Genomic DNA, 17,313 nt, shown 5'->3' with positions numbered 1-17,313 from the left:
TAGCCGAATAATAATACCGTGTGTTAGCATGTCACAGTACAAACAGTGCTAGTACACTACTGCACAGTATTATTAGGCTAGTGCGCAGTAGCAACCCTAATAGGCATTTTGGGGTACTACGGCACAGTAAATCCAGTTACTGTGCATTTATTTAGTACTTGGTAGCGTGTCACAGCACAAACAGTGCTAATACACTACTGCACAGTGTTATTAGGCTAGTGTGTAGTAACATCCCTAATAGGCATTTGCAGGTGCTACTACACAGTAACTTCAGTTACCATGCATTTATACAAGTACTGAATAAATGCACAGTAACCACATGCATTTAAACATGGCCACTGACAACAGAGCTTGGCCCAGTATGTTTAACTCCATGTTTAAGCACAGAAGTTCAAACTTCTTCGCAGGGAACTTACTAATGGTCCACAGAATGCTGACAGGTTATATGCTGTTGGTTTCTCCTTCTCCAGTTGCTGATTACGTTAAAAATAAAGCTAAAAATACATAAGTACTTTCCCATTACTTTTTCATGTAAGCAATTGCTGTACTGTCTATAGGGATATTATGTGATAGAAAGGGGGAGTAGGTTTTCCATGTCACTGCATTATAGGAGAGATGGTCTGCATGACATCTCTGTATTAAAAAATTGTTCTTACAACGAGTAGCTTTTAAGTAGCTCTGTTTTAGCATGTTCTTTCTTTGCATCATTGCTGGGTGCTTGCTTTTTCATTTTGGGCAGCATGTGTTAAACAAAGCAGGATATTTCTCTTTGTAGCCTTTGATTTTATATAGGAGAACATCAGGACTTGCTGAAAACATTCTTTCTAGTTTATGATGCCTTTAGCATTCCCTGTAATAAAATCAGCAATAAAGAAGAGAGAAGAGCATGTCCTGCATAAGGTAGGATTTTCTCTTGTATGTGTAACTTTTTCCTTTTTTCCACAGGAAGACAAATCTCCAAAGGAAAAAATATTGTTCCTGTGTTTTAAAAGTGTTATAACAATTCTCAATGTTATTCTCCTAGAATTTATCAAAGCTTTCCACACTTCAACATTCCATATGGATAAGGACCAAACTTAATTTCGTTCACTTAATGGTGCAATAGTGATTGTTGGGAGAGAGCATCGGATCCCAGTCATGCTACTGCCAGCAGTAAGCCTGAGGCATGGTGTGCAAGTGCTGGATGGTGGGCAACGATCAACTCTACCCAGCTGGCAGCAAACCCAAAGGCTCCCTGGCAGGACTCTGGGATCTACCTTGAGTCCTGGTAGATATCTAAAACCCATGTGTACAGCTGGGCTGCACACACAGTTTTTAGGGGTCCTGACATACTAGGACCAAAGGGTGAGGCTCCCTGATCCCAGGATCCCCATGTAACTGGACCTATAAAACCTGTATATGCAACTGGGTTCCACATATGTTTTTTCTCACATCCCCAGTGCACAGGAATCCTGGGATCAGGGAGTCTCTGTGATCAGAATGAATAAGTGCCTTGCCTTTAAAGACAAGGTTCCTTGGGTAAATTTCATATCTTTTATTAGACTAACCCAAATAGTTGGAGAATAGTTATTAAGCAAGCTTTCGAGTTCAAAAACCCGTCATCAGGCTAAGGAAGTTTCAGCAGTTGGTGTGTGCTCTTTCTGGATGGAATGAAAAGTCCGTCATTCCATCCAGGAAGAGCACACACCAACTGCTGAAACTTCCTTAGCCTGATGACGGGTTTTTGAACTCGAAAGCTTGCTTAATAACTATTCTCCAACTATTTGGGTTAGTCTAATAAAAGATATGAAATTTACCCAAGGAACCTTGTCTGCCTATGTCCTTAGACCAACATGGCTACAACCTACACCCTTGCCTTTAAAGAGTAAGGCATTTTAAAGTGCCTTGCCTTGCACCCCCTGCTAGCTGTACAGTTGGGGATCTAATGGTATAAAGGCATTTCATGCAGATAGCTATGAATTATGTAAATGGTCAAAAAGCACTATTTCCATCATTGAAAGGGAAAACTGTCAAATTTATCAGCACTGAAGGGACAATCTTTAAATGTAAACCTGAATAAGAGTAACAGCTGAGGGAGAGAAGGCTTATGCTTGCTCTCCTTAATTTCAGGCAATTCTTTGAATCAAATCACATGAAAAGGCAGCTAGCCCCAACATATCACATTTGTCCCACCTTAGCATGGACATCTGATTTAGACCACGTAAGAGCTGTGATAGGTCAGCTCCTTGAAATGTCTGTCTAGTGTGGTTAAAATTACTTTCCTCTCCCAGTAACTAAACACCAACCATCTTCTCTGGTCAGCTTTGAACTGCCATTTGCGTTGAACCCATCTGCAAGGAACATTTGTTAAGAATTTCTTACAACTTGTTAATGATAAGAAAATACATTAAAACAAAAGTTGCCTCACTGAGTATTTGTGATTGTTTAACATGGCCCAGACACACAACAGGCTAGTACAAATAGAAAGCAAATATCCTAATTTACCCGAACATGAATAACCAGTTGCAGCAACAAACTACAGGTGTCAAGCGTATGTGTGCAAGTGGACAAAGTGTCCTAGTATTGGCAAGCGGTCCTGAGAAGCAGCTAGTTCCCCATGTCCTCTCTCCCCCACCTAGTTAAATAAGCAGCCTTCAACCACTCAGTTAATGCCGAGGGAACCAATTATTGTAAAACAGCCTGTCATGAATGGCTGGCCCTCAAGATGACCTTATGGCCTTCACTTGATGAACTTAACAAGAACATTGTGGTTGCTCACTATGTGCAGATGCAAAGAGAGGAACAGGGCAACAGAAAATACTGTTTGCCAGATAAGAGATCTTCTCATTCTGCCTCACACAGCCATATACAGACTTTTAAGAGCTGGATTGGACCCTTCAAGAAAATAACCACTTCTGCTCCAGTGTTCTTGCCGTGCTGCTGCCACCATTGTTCTGCACCTCACCTCCAGCTACTTCTGTGTGCCCCTAGGAAGTGCCCTCTGGTCTACTGTTTTAAAAGGAAATTCCACTTGTTCTGGGCCATACATTTTATAAAAAGCTTTTGATTAGAGGTGCACTGATATATTGGTCCATATTTTATCAGCACCAATAAAAGAAAAATTGACATTATCGGCAATCAGCTTTTTTTTGGCTGACGTGGCCGATAATGTCACCGATAAATGCTGTGTACATGTGTGCAGATGCAGCCTGCACGGGGTCAGGAATGCAACCTGGCAGCTTGGAGAGCAGCGTCTGGCTGGTAAGTCTGGAGGGGGTTGGGGGGAAGGGGGATGATGTGGGGTGGAGCCAGTGGCTCATTCTAGGGGGCAGGGAGGGAGGTGCAGCTCTTGCAGCTGTGCGCACCCCTGGGGGAGGCATGGGGGTCATGTGCCCCTGGATCGGTGCATGGGGCGAGGGTAGACTGCCGCTGCATGCTTATGGCTGGGGTTGTGCCAGGCTCTTCCCCAGTGGGTGCTTTTGGGCTGGGCTTGGTGAGGCAGGTGGTGGCGCTGGAAGGAGGAGGCATAGGGGGATTAGAGCCACCCCAAAATTTGCTGTAGCCCCCCCTCCCAGCACCGCCGCCACCCACCCTGCCCGGCCCGGCCCAAGCGCAGCTGATGGGAAGAGGCTGGAGCAGCCCCAGCTCCAAGCCCACAATGGGCAGCCTGCCCTCACCTTGCGCACAAATCCAAGGTGGCACGTGCTCCCCATGCCTGTCCCAGGGGTGTGAGCAGCAGCAGGAGCTTCTCCCCACTCCCCATCCCCCTGTGCCCTCCGGATGAGCCACCAGCTCCATCCTGTGCCCCACCCCACCCCACTGCACCTGGGCAGCACCTGCCCCAGCCCCACTCCCTTCCTCACTGAGGGTGCCTCAATTTGCACATCCCATGCTCCTTCCCCCCAACAAGCTTACCAGCTGGATGCTGCTCTCCAAGCTGCTGGGCTGCATATTGGCAATCGGATCTGTATCAGCCGATATGGCTGGTCAATAATTGGCCATCGGTACTGCCCAAAAAATCTTTATCGGTGCACCCCTAATTTTGACAGAATCTGGCAGGGACGGATTTGAAAAGGTTGATCTGCAGTCCTGCTACTTGTTAATGCTAGGCTCCCATGTGGCGCTGGAAAGCCACAATACTGCAAGTGGATGACAGCCAAAGAGCCGTGAACAGTGTACCATCAAATGACAGAAGCTAAGGCCAAAAGTACCCCTCCCCTTTTCTGATGGTAAAAGTGTGACTTCTTCTGAAGCCTTCCAAAGTGTGTGCTTTTGACATGCATTCCCTGCACCTTGTGTGGAGGATCACCTACTGCTAGTTTAGCACTCCAGAAACCTCTGTGGCCCCAGCCCAGTGAAGAGGAGGAACACGAATGTAGGGGCTGATCACTGGCTCAGCATTTGTGTGAGTTCCTTCTCATTATCCCACCATCAGCAGCTCTGACAGGCCTGAATGGGAAAACATCTACTCTGCCCCTGTCAGAAGTAAGTCAGACTAATCCCAGTTTCATGACAAGGAGGTGTCTGCTACCAATGCTTTCCCTGAGGCAAGCTAGGCACTGCATTGCTACCTCTTAGCATATCAAGCTGTTTTTGCTCAAATATTATAGTGATAGGTGTCTCAGAGATGCCTGCACACATATAGCAGTAACTGTTGTCTGTATCTTCATGAGGTATTGCTGGTGAGTGGTGCACTGAGGGGAGCTAGTTTAAAACCAAAAACTTTTGAAAATGGCCTTTGATCCATCGGACATCCAAGCAGCCTTCTGCAGATGCACAAAAACCTTACATTGAAGATAACAGATCTGGAAAGCTGCAGTGCATTTGGATATTGTGTAGATGTTATCATTATGGTGAAAAAGAAAATAAGCACCTTTTAGTTTGGAGGTAGAGAGAAGAGAAGCCCACTGTGGATGTTAGTGCATGCACTGCCATGGTGGAGTCCCTGTTTGGGTGAAGTGCCTTGTACTGCTCAACTGAGATCTCTTTGGCCCTTGAAGGGGTTAATAAATTCCCATTGTTCACTGCAGTCCTAAAAAACCATCTGCCTAGTTTGTCTCAACTGTAATGATATGTAACAATAGGTCAGTGGCAGAAGGGGTAGAGCTGGGAGAAGGAAGGAGGGGAAATATTAGGGATGAAATCTTGGTCTTATTGAAATCAATAGCAGAACTCTCTGTCAGTATGGCCAGGATTCTGCTCGCTGCATCTCCCCAGATTACACATAACAGACTCGTGAAATGTTGTCAAAGTGGTAGGAACACTTCCCCGCCTCCTCCCAAACCTATATTTATTTTTAGGAAACAATATCATAGAATGATCTCAGGGTTTATAGTTTTATGCTACTGGGTCATCCAAGAGATTTTCACAGATCCATTGTAACGCTAGTTTACAGCTGACATCATCTTGGAAAAACTGTTGATGTCCTAAAAGGGTGGAGTAATTCTTATTCAACTTCTATTATTGGCTAGTGAACGTGAACCAAGCATTTTGCTGCAGGCCTAGCCAGCATATTTTTTGTACTTATAAAACACAGTAATATTTCTATAAACTCTGGAAAAATCACTTTATTGCTTCTTTAAATTAGGGTTCTGAAGTGGCCTATGTCAATATGAACTAATAATTAAGGCAGTTTGAGTCTGTACTTAACGCTTTCCAGGATGGATAGTGGGCAGGCCCGATATTGGCAAGCTTTGCAGTCAAAGGACAGATAGACCTATGCTAGTCAAAGTTATGGGTGGAGGGAACAGTAAATCAATCTCTTTCCTCTCTCTCCTTCCTTTCATATACTTAAAAAAAAAAAATCAAATTTTTGCAAAATTCCATTGTAACCATTCCATGGAAACCTCAATATGACATCAGAGCTGGCTTCATAACATTTCTTCCATTGTGTATCTTTTATCCTTCAAAGGAAAGAGTACTAAATCTAAAGTGTTACCATATGCAGTATACGTGGGGGGAACACCTGTACTCTGATGAAATGTAGTCATCATTCACAATTGAAACCTAGCAGTGTTTGTTATGTTAGACATCAGCCAGTTGTCAAACTTTTTTTTTACTTTTAAAATATCTGAGGTCATTATAAATAGAACTGATTACATTAAAGCTCATTGCTTCATTTCACTGCTGTTGAATGTAGGTTTTAAAGTCCTTCTCTTTAGTGTATTGTAACGTGCTCTCTAAAAGCCAGATTTTGCTCTTTATTTACAATGACCAGTCCCTTACCCCACAAGCAGCCCCAGTGAAATTACAATATAGGCTTAGGTTTAATTTCCTATCAAATACAACCTGCTATTAATGAGGGGGAAAGATATCAGCTATTCAAGGCTGAATCTACGTAAAACATAAACAGTTTTTGCAGTCTTTCTTTACTTACTCACTGCCTACCAGGTTTAGTTTACAGAATTTCTTCTCCCATTTCTACTCATAAAAATTAATACTCTCCTGGCATGGAGGCTGGAATCCATTCCCAGTACTTCTTACTGAACAGTGAAGCAACTTTCCAGATCTTTTGGTGCTAGAAAGCTGACACCTCTCCCTTTCCACCCCAGCACAATCTATTGTTATTGACTTCACTCTACTGATTTCAGTATTTTATTTTAGTAACTGATCAGCAGCAGTTAAAACATTTTCTAAATCCCCAGCTGTTTGAAGGCAACATTTCAAACTGAAATATAGATACAGCATGTCAGAACTCCTGCTCCAGGTTGAATACTGAAAAGGGACAGTAGCCAAGAGGCATTGCATGGATATTTTTACATAAAATGCTTTATCTTTGGTCCCTTGCTACTTGTTATTATAACGATCCTTTCCCTAAAGGTATTTCCCAAATGGATAATTGTAAAACTAAGCTAGATTTCTACTTAAGAAGAAGAGGAAGAATGCACTATGGCTTTTTATGCTGGAAATATACTTGCTACTTCATAAATTGTATCAACAGCAAAACTCAATTATTAACTTATACTTTTCAGCCTTCCTGTCTTGTTATTGTTTGGTTTTTTTTAAGCCATAGGCACAGCCGTATTTTCATATCAGGTATGTTCTCATCTTATTTATTGTTTAGCAGGAGTGAAAACATTTGATGATACTCTCTACGGGAGGGGACAATGGTATAAAAATAGTGAGGAGTTGCACAGATGAGATTATGTTCATCATTATTAGTGTTGCTTATTCTCATGAATGTTTCCAGCTGTCACAAAACACAGAAGATGCTTCTGATGACACAATGTAGGATTGTTATTAAAACCCTGCACACTCTGGGTACAAAATGCTTCACGAAGCTTCTAAAATATTTTGCATGCTCTTAACAGCCAACTAACTATATCTCTGTTAAGCAGCTTTAAGTATTTCTTTCCATTTTATGCACTATAGCATGTAATTAGAAAAAAGAATATAAGGAAGTAGAAGCAATGTTGATTACTTCAAAAGAGCATTCATTTTCTTTTGTGCAGCACCAAATGTACAAAGTTTTGCGGTGATAAGGCGCTGATAGATCCCATGGTGCTAAAGAAGAAACTCAATAGGTTGGCAACAGAACAAGGGGCTTTTGCCGTCCTCAGCAGCCTGCTGCTGTACGTTACAGACCTTGCAGCCTGTGATCCACAGATGCGGAGCAAGAGGGCCAAATGGGCAGAAGGCAAAGAAAATAAGGTGAGTTGTACCCGTGAACGCCAAGGGACCAACAGCATTGTGCGCCCCACAAGGTTTCAGCTTTTGCAGTCCAAATTCATGAATAACAATCGTGAACCATATACAAAGAAGAGAAGAGAGGTTGGCAAATTGGTCATTAAAGAAAAGCAGTGGGTAACCAGGGGCTGTCTGAATGCCGCTGTTAATAAGTTAGACAGAAACAAGGAGAAAAATGGAAGTGATCAAACACCAGAAGAGAATAAAAGCATGCTGCCCAGTGAGAGGGGCAAGTGGAATAATTTGACTGGGAAAAATACAGTGAAAAATATTCTTAAGAAATTTTTAGCTGCAGAGGAAAAAGCAGCTAAGGAAAACTCTCCCACCTGGAAAAAGAAAGAGCCAAACAGCAATTTGCCAAAAATAATCAGCAAGAATTCTGTTCTGTCCAAACTGAGGGAAAAATTTGAAGAAAGCAGTTCTGTGCGTTCAGCCCCAGAGGTGAAACCATTACTACCGCGCAAAAGTGAAAAAAAGAACCAAAAGGTGCCAAATCAAAAACATGTTCATAAACCAGACATCAGAGTGCTGCACAGCCTGGCAATGACAACCATAGATATAAATAGCCCAGAGTCCCAGTATTTAGTGTGTTCAACAGTTCCAATGCCTAAATTCAGTATCGTAACTGAAATTAACCATCCAGGGAGCTGGTCAACAAATAACATAAGTAAGCAGCCTTTTGATCATGGCATTCAAATGAGAAAAACAAGTGCCATTGGGCACAGAGATTGTATTAAGTCGGGTAAGAAAGAAAAGCCAGAAAACCAAGCACAAGGTGCAGAATATAAAGAACAGTTACCAACTACACAAGGTGGAATGCCCAAGGTCATGACTAATGCAGAGGGCATTGTTGAGACAAAAATAGATTCCACAAACCAAGGACCTGACTGTCTCCCTAATTTTACTTTCTGTAAAAATGAAGGACTCGGAGACAACATTCCTTCCTTATCTGAACATAGTCCAAACCACCCCTTACGTGGATTGGATGTGTCCTCAGTGTTAAGGGACAATAATGTCACTCAAAGTATTAGTGGAAAAAGTCCACCTACTGACTTGCCTTATTCTGATATAGCTGAAGGATCTGATGTGTGCAGTCCCCCAAACATTAACAGGGGTGAAATTCCTGAAATAGCAATGTATGCATGCAGTCCAGAGGAACCAGAAATAGAGTCGGTACAGCCAAAAAAAGATCCTGTCTTTGTGAGCCAGAAATGTTTCCCAGAGCAGAAAGTATCAGAAAACATTCCACCATTTCACTCCCCAGTAGTTCAGGCATCTTGTAATGTAAAGTCTCCAACTGCTGATCTGCAGCTAACTTTTAAAATGCCAGTTGCTGATAAAAAGGCACCGGTAAAGTCGAGCAAAAAAAATGTCCCAGGCTTTAAAGATAAACTTTCTGAAGTAGGTGAAAAGGGAGAGAAATCTCACAAGCATGAAATATTTGCAAGTTGTAACAAAAATGATTGCAAAGTTCCCACTGCACAAAATGAGGAGTCTCTGATAAATCAAAACAATTTATCTGAAGGTCAAATGCAAAAGAAACAAATAACCCAAGAATCAGAACCATGTGAAACGCTCAATGTGCAAATTAATCTTAATAACATTAGTTCTAATGCATCAAATCCAACTGTGAATAAGAAAAAATGCGTGCCCTCATCAAATGATAACCAGGAGCAGACAAGTGATATTGTAGCAGTAAAGCAAATTTCCTGTGATTCTGAAAGTGATTTTGTGAAGCGCCGTTGTTATATTGTAGAAGAGAACTTTGGGAAAGACCCATTACCTTCATCAAATGATGTGACAAATGATGAAAACCATACTGCCCTGCCAAGAAGTACCTTGAATGACCTGGAAACTTGTCACAAGCCATCTTATTATTTCATCAAACATGAAGAAGCCACTGCAGAGGAGAGCCCCTGGCCTAATTCTGAGACACGTCAATTGTTTTCATCAAATCGTTTAACAAAACAAGAAAGCAACGCTGCAGAACAAAGAATCTGGCATGCTCTTCATAGACCTTTGATCCCTTCATCAAATGATTTGGTAAAAGATGAAACTTGTAGCATAGAAGATAAGAAGCCCTGTCATTGCTTGCCTTCGCCAAATGAACTAGGGAAGCATGAAAATGATACAATGGTAGAAAAAGATCCCACAGTTAGACATGAAAGTGGAAGTGAAAGAGAGAGAGAGAAATTATGTAAAAGAGATAAGTACCAAACACCATTATCCAGTGATGGTGCAAAGCCAAAAAAGAATATTACTGGAGCTGAGAAAAATCTGTTTTGTGAAAAACCATCAAGTGGTTTTATGGAGCTAGACAATAATACTTTAAAAAAGAAAAAATTTTGTGATTTTGAGACACCCGAGTCATGCCCAGAGCTTGATACTAAGGCTCCAGGAGTAAAACAAACCTTGTGTAATATGAAGTACCCAAAGCCAACAAGAGAGTTAAAGAAACCTAAATATGATATGACAGAAGATGAAAACACCTGTTCTACTACGAAATGCCAACAGTCCTCAGCCAATGAACCAACAAAATCTGAAGATAATACTGCAGGAGCAAGAAATATCCAGTGTAACCTTAAGAAATATCCAATGCTAACCAAAAAAACAGTGAAGAATGAAAATAAGACTAAGGAGAAGAATGTCCATCCTCATCTTCAGAACTACCAGTTATCCTCAACAAAGGATCCAGTGCAGCGCGACAAAAATACTGCAGCAAAGAGGGATGCTTTGTGTGATCCTAAGAAAAATCAAAAACCATCATCAAAGGAGGAGAATAACAACGTAACAGAAAAGCAGAAAGAAGTATCTTCCGACAACGTGAAGCATAAAATACATGCTGTGAAAGAGAAAAATAAACAGGATAACCCTGAGAAATACCAGTTACCTCCTAAGAATACCTCAGTACAGAAGAAGCAACAGATACCAACACCAGATGATTTTATGATGAACGAAGCCAATATTGCACCAGAAAAGAATCAACATAACTCTGAGAAGTACCAGTTGCTCTCATTAAATAAACGGGGGAAGCATGAAAAAAAAGCTGCGGTAGAGAAGAAGCAAGAAATACCTGCATCAGAAGATGTTATGAAGCCTGCAGCGAGCAATGTAAAAGAGAAAAAGAAGCATCAGTATTTCAACAAGTGCCAGTTACACTCATCAAACAAGTTGCTGAAGCAAGAAAAAAATACAGTAATAGAGAAGCAGCCGCAATCGCCCTCATCAGATGGAATCACAAAGCATAAAACGAGCACTCCGAAAAAAAAGAACTTGCACCACAAAGAAGAGAAATACCAGTCACTCTCAAGAAATATATTGGACAATCATGAAAATATTAGTTCACGAAAGAAAAATACTGTAGGGGATTTTGAGAAGTATCAACCTTCATGCTTTGAGAGCATGAAACGTAAAAGTGACACCGTATTAGAGGAGCCCACTTTGCGTAATACAGACAAGCACCAGAAGTTACCCCTATCAAATGAAATGTCCAAGCATAACAGAAGCCCAGTAGAACAGAACGAAACCCAACATGACTTCAAGAAGTACCAAACGCTGTCAACCAAGGGTTTAGTGAAGCATGAAAATGAGCCTGATCAAGGAGAGGCTGGCTGGCAGGGGGCTGGCAAGACAGATGACAGAAAAGCCAGCCTTGAGGACAGTTCTAGCATAGCAGCACTAACAAAATACACAGCTGAAAGCTACAGTGAAGGACTTTCAGATTCATCTTTTAAACCATTGGTTATTAGAATAACTGATACATTTAAGCATCACACATAAGGTATCTTTACATCTAAAGAAAGAACCTAAATTGATTGATATAAAGTTATCACTTGATCGTCCTTTTGTTCTTTATTAAAATGTTAAACTCACTTTGCAATTGCATAAACATAGATATATATTTATCAGGACTGAGTTTCTTTCCTTTCTAAACAATAGCCCAAAGGTCTGAATTCAGTACACTGCTGCAGGTATGTTTGTTTAATTATCAAATTTATCATCAGTTTATTATTTAAATTATGAACAGGGGCTTGAAAATGAACATATTAGTTCAATCCTGCTCCAGTTTCTCCTAGCTAAATGATAGGTTTAGTTTGTAATCAAGGAGATTGCTTTGAGGATAAACTTTTACATTTACTTCTCCTAAAAGGTAAATCCTTAGCTTTAGATGATGTCAGTCTAAATTAGGTAAAAAAAAAAAAAAAAAAATGGTTGTGTTTATGCTCTAGTTTGAGAGGTAAATGCAAATACTGATCCGTTGCTAAATTGAATAATATTGTGTACAAATGAAATGTGTGGAAAGGAAGCCACTGCTTGTATTTGCAAGAAAATCCTAAAGGGGCATTTTGTTAAAAAAGAATTTACTAGAGAGGCTACCATTCAGTCTTATAAATATTAGAAAAATACTGATTGAATTTCCTGTAAGGATATTTAGACATTTTTTATGTATATAGTGTTTTTTTTGTTTGTACAGATATGTGATTTCATTCAAGTATGCCACTCCATAGCCACTACTGTGTCTACAGAGGGTAATATTCCAGCCAAATATAAGAGCTCAGTAAAGTACCAATCCTGGCAGCTACCAAGCACTTCCTATTAGATTTAAAAAAAAAAAAAAAGAACAGGCTAATCAAAATGTTGCATTAAGGCGCCAGCACTTCGCAGTACTGGAGTTAAAGGGCTTCTAGGTTATATCTGGCACACAAACACAAGGCAGGCATTGCAGCCAAAAATGAAGTCACTAATTTGAAAGTCTTATCTTGTTGGTGCTTTCCTGTCAAGAGGAGCAAGTGTTTACTGTAGTGTGATATGAAACTTGATAATAATGAGCAGCCAGTGTCATTGGTATGTGCCAGTGGAATGTGATTTTTAATGTTCACATTAATGGTGACTTCTGCGTAATGCCTGCATGTAACAAACTTTTGTTTGAGAAAGGAGGATGGTTCTGTTCTGTTTGCTCCCTTCTGCCAAGCTGGGGAACACGATGTAGCTGCATCACTTAATTCTGCAGCTCATATAACAAAATTCTAGGATCTTAGATAGATGTACTGTATTTCATGGTGTATAAGTGAGGTTTGGAAGCCCAATTTTTTTGTCCTAACAATCAAACTTGACTTATACACCATGCCGCATCAAAAAATCATGGACGGGGCTGGGCTTGACACTCGGCTGGCATGGCCCCACCCCCTGCAAGTGGCTCTGCCAGCGCCGCTTGCAGAGGATGAGGCTGTGCCACCTGAGCGCCGACCCCAGCCCTGTCCCCATCCCGATCCCCTGCAAGTGGCACCAGGCTCTTGTCTGCTGTAAACGCTGAGCCTGGCACTGCTTGTAGGGGACAGGGCTGTCTCGACACTTGGCTAGTGCAGCCTCTGTGAGTGGCACCAGGCTCAGCATTCAGTAATGTCACTCTCAGCAGCTCCATCCCCTGTGAGCCCAGTGCTGTTCACAGGGGATGGGTACAAGGCCGGGCTTGGCACTTGGCTGGCGCAGCCTCATTCCCTGCAAGTGGCATAGGTGGTGCCACTTGTAAAGAATGGGGCCGAGCCCAGCCGAGCCCTACCCCATCCCTTTCCCCGTTCTCTGTGAGCAGCACTGGGCTCAGCACTGCCTGCGAAGGGACGGGGACAGGCATGGTGCTCAGCTGGTGCAATCCCATCCCCTATGAGGGGGATGGGGCCATGCTAGCCAAGTGCCAAGCCTGACCCCAACTTATACACCATGTCTATGAAAATGTATATTTCAGATTGGGAAGCCAGGGGTCAACCTAACCACCAATGTTCACCTATTCACTGTGAAATATGGTAAATGAAATGACCTCACTGATCACATGTGCCAGCTCATCTTTTCTTTTGTGTGTGGGGGTGCAATTGTGGAGAGAGGGGCCTTTTCTAATTAAGAAGGCCTTTCTTTAAAGGGAGCTTCCTAAGGACTTGATTTATTAGTTTTCTATAGCCATCCATACACAGATCCTGGCTCTGTGGCAGCAAAGGTCAGCCTGCTTGAAAAGCCAATTAAAAACCCAATCTTTTAAGTGGTATTAAGCTTTAGAAAATTGCAGAGCTAATCAGCAGGGGAAGAGTTTATATAAATGAGCTCTTCTTCACTCACTGCAGCCAATTCCTTTGAATTTGTAAGATGGTCCCTGCAACCATGCATCATATCTGGGGTTGCTCCAGTCCCAGACTGGCAGAACACCCTGTCTGCCTGCCAACAAGAAAATGAGAACATGAGCACACTGGCAGCGTGCTTAGTGCAAATCCCTTTGCCAGTATGTAAAGCACACAGCCACATGTATGACAACTAGGCTGGACAAGCCCAAGGGGCACCTCTGTGAGGGAGCGGTACCATGGAACACAATGTTCCCTGACAACTAAATAAATTGATATTTAAAAAATGTTTCCTTGAAAATGTGGGATTAAACTTCCCAGCATCCAGGGGTAAAATTCATGCTTGTGCACTTTCAATCCACAAAAATAGGGTCTGAGTGAAATATATGGGTTGTATTATACTGCCCTTTGCACAGAGGTAGATTTCATCTATACAAAGTTTATGAGCAAGAAGCCAGGGAACCTATTTAGCCCTGAACTGAACATGATGATTGCTATTCACTATAACAAGACACCTAATACACAAATGCATCTAATTTGAATTGTAAATACACTATATGCCTGTTCACTAATTGGGCTCTTAATGCAGCAGACAGGGCTGGAGATTTAAAAACAATTCCTTTCCTTAATAAAAACCAAATCATCTTTCCCAAGGTTCACACAGCTGGAGAGAGCACCATCTGTGATGAATTAGTGTGTCCCATTAGTTGCCTGGCAGATAATAAAATGTTACTCAGGCAACAGAAGAGAATTTTTATCAATGCTCAGCAAGAACCCTTTTTGGTTTGTATCCTCCACGTCTGTTCTTCTTGATACTGTTAAAGATCTGTACTAGCATGCTAGCACCCGTCACTCTTGGTTCAATTTCAGAGCCACAGTGACTTTTGGGGGAGTGGATTACACTTCTTTATATGCCACAAGTCTATTAGAAAAGTAAGTTGAAGTCAATTCTGTCACAAGCACTACAGAAGCTTTCACTGAAAGCAGACTCAAAAGTGATGTTCTGGTACAGCAAACTGCACATTTTTGATTCAGTAATTATTAACACAATGTCAGAACAGAACTTCAGCCCTCATCTACTCTACAAAGTTTTATGGGCAGAACTCTGCACTCTCAAAGCCCTTTGAGGGGAGCCCTATGCTCTGCCTGCAGATAAGACTTCTGCTACTACACAGCCTCTGGCTGAAGGCCTCTGTAGCCTCTCCTGTGCTTTCAGCTGGCAACCATTGTCCATTCACCAGCAGTTGCCCTCCCAGAGTGAACTTTGCACTCTGGTGGCCATGGGCAACTGGTGCCTCCAGAGTCAGGGGGGGGCACCAGATTGCCAACAGGGGGCTGCACTTCCGGTTTCGTGGCTGGTGCTGCCAGGGGATGCACAGCTGATCTCAGGGGGTGCATGTGTAGCACCTGTGTGCACCCCCTATGTGTCACCAATGCTGGTGGCTCAGCTGCTCTAGTGGGGTAGCCAGAAGCTTGTGGATACAGATGTGCTATGTCTAGGATGGCCATCATAGAGGACAGTCCAGTTGTCCTCTGTCCTCTATTGATACAGAACCGGACACCTTTCTCTTGAAGAGAAAAATAGAGCATGTAAAGGCATTGGATTTCATATCAATAGAGGGCAGAAGACCGAGTAGCAGAAGACTGGAATGTCGTCTATGATGGCCACCCTAGCTATGCTAGTGGTCAGTAGCATAAGTAGGTCTGTGTGATCAGGGCATGAGCCCCAGGTGCTGACCAAGAGATGGGGGTGCCAGAGTAGCATCAGGGTATTGAGCTGTCTTAGGGGTGGTTAGCTCAAGGCCTTGTGACCAGAGGCAGGACTCCCCATACAGTGTTACTTCCCCTCCCTCTGCTATGCAGCCAACTGCTACTGCTGCCAAATTAAGGCTTTTAAAGCCATGTTCTACATGCAGGTCAGCAACAGGTGTGAGAGGGTTAACTAAGGGAGGTGGAGTGAGGTTGCTGTGGGAACTCTGCTTCCAGTTTGTGAATAAGCATCTAACAGCCCCTGGGTGAGCCTGTGCCATGGAGGAAGGACTTTGCCTCATCTCCAGACTCCTCCTGTTTTTCTGTGCTTAGCACAACTCCACCTTTCTGCACCTGCCACTCTCTGCTTATTGATGCCTCTGGCAGTTGTAGCTGATGGTTACTACAAGAAGTCCTGTTGGCAGTTTAGTGCAGGTGTAGCCAAGGTGCCTTAAAAAAGGGTGTAAGGTGAGAGAGCGCTCATCAACCTGTGAAAGGATGTAAGCAACAGGCCCAGTCTCTTTGAGCATCTCTGTTGCGTATTTAATGATCAATGTGATGTGATGTAGTTCTGCTACAGTATTATGTAGTGCTTTTTATTCTCTTCCAATTCATTATGGCTGAGATTTGCAGAGAGTCAGAGGGAATTAGGTACCCAAGCCCTACTGACTTCAGTGGTATTTGTGTGCTTTATGCCCCTACATTTCTTTGGAAATCCCAGCTTAGATTTCAATAGAGACAAAATGTCAAAACCAGAGCAAGTTTATTGCAAACAAACAAACAAAAATGAGTGCAAAGGGCTCTTCTTCCCCCCTCCCCCAATCTGTTATTTCTGGAATTATTCCTAAAATACCAATTATTTGGTATTTCAGATGCTGATGACATCTTCCTCATTTGTGTATACAGGTAATTTCAGTGGGAGTGGACAAAGTTGTTGATTTTCTTTCATGCCCCCATGCATTTTTTCTGAAACCTCAACGTTTAGTTTTTCATGGAATTTTATGGGCCTCAGAAATGGCGATATTGAGGAGGTGTATGGCTCAAGTGAAATTTGGGACACTTGAAGTAATAGATTTAGTTGAAAGTGTTGGCAAGTGTCTGGTTGTTAGGAGCATTGGGATGATAAGCAGCAGATGAGCCAAACTGGTATCCGCCAGCATCTCCTTACATGTTAACAATGAAGTCCTGATTCTTATGACAGGTGTACCCAGAGTGCAATAAAATCAACCTGTAATGCCAGCAATTAACAGCAAAGTACAAGTAGCGTAAGTGACTTAGTAAATTAGCTTCACTGTAGCAAAAGCACAGGAATCTAGTAATAGGAGACTCGAAAGGTTTGATTTTGGGGGGGCACTGATTTCAAGACCAGAGCAGATTCCACCAAGCTACACAGCCAGGTGTCCCAGGAGAGTCACCTCTAACTATTTGACCCCATGCCAACCATCACTTATAACCCCATTTGTCCTCAATTTCAGGCTCTGACACTTATTTCAGAAAATAACTCTCCTTTTGCAAGATAGCCATCGAAGATGGGTTTTGTCACTTAGAATGTTAGCTTTATAATGCAGAGAGTGCTATTTTGGAAGGTTTTTAGAGTGTAAATGTTCCTAAAGCACTATTCCTGAATATTCATCAACTGCATCAGCTGCAGTTGATGTTGGCTAGGACCAGTGACTTGCTACCTTCATTCAACATTATTGGAGGTAGGGTTTACCATAGATTCATAGATGTTAGGGTCTGAAGGGACCTCAATAGATCATCGAGTCCAACCCCCTGCATAGGCAGGAAAGAG

General features: G+C 42.3%; 1 protein-coding gene across 5 annotated transcripts in view; it reads left to right on the top strand.

Annotated features, from left to right (window-relative positions):
- The window catches only part of LOC102376260 (protein ADP-ribosylarginine hydrolase-like protein 1), a 134,534-nt gene that overhangs the window by 28,666 nt on the left and 88,555 nt on the right, over positions 1 to 17,313 (top strand). For 2 of the 5 annotated variants that reach the window (XM_006017251.3, XM_006017250.3), the window contains exon 8: positions 7,431 to 17,307. The exons of the other annotated variants lie outside the window; for them this stretch is intronic. In XM_006017251.3, coding sequence (XP_006017313.2) covers positions 7,431 to 11,445 — 4,015 coding nt within the window. In that variant the 3' untranslated portion in view covers positions 11,446 to 17,307. Of the gene's footprint in view, positions 1 to 7,430; positions 17,308 to 17,313 lie in introns of those variants that run through there. 5 annotated transcript variants of the gene reach the window in all.

Source organism: Alligator sinensis, unplaced genomic scaffold, assembly GCF_000455745.1.
Source record: "Alligator sinensis unplaced genomic scaffold, ASM45574v1 scaffold288_1, whole genome shotgun sequence".
NCBI classification, from domain to species: Eukaryota; Metazoa; Chordata; order Crocodylia; family Alligatoridae; genus Alligator; species Alligator sinensis.
This window is presented reverse-complemented; position numbering and strand designations above follow the sequence as displayed.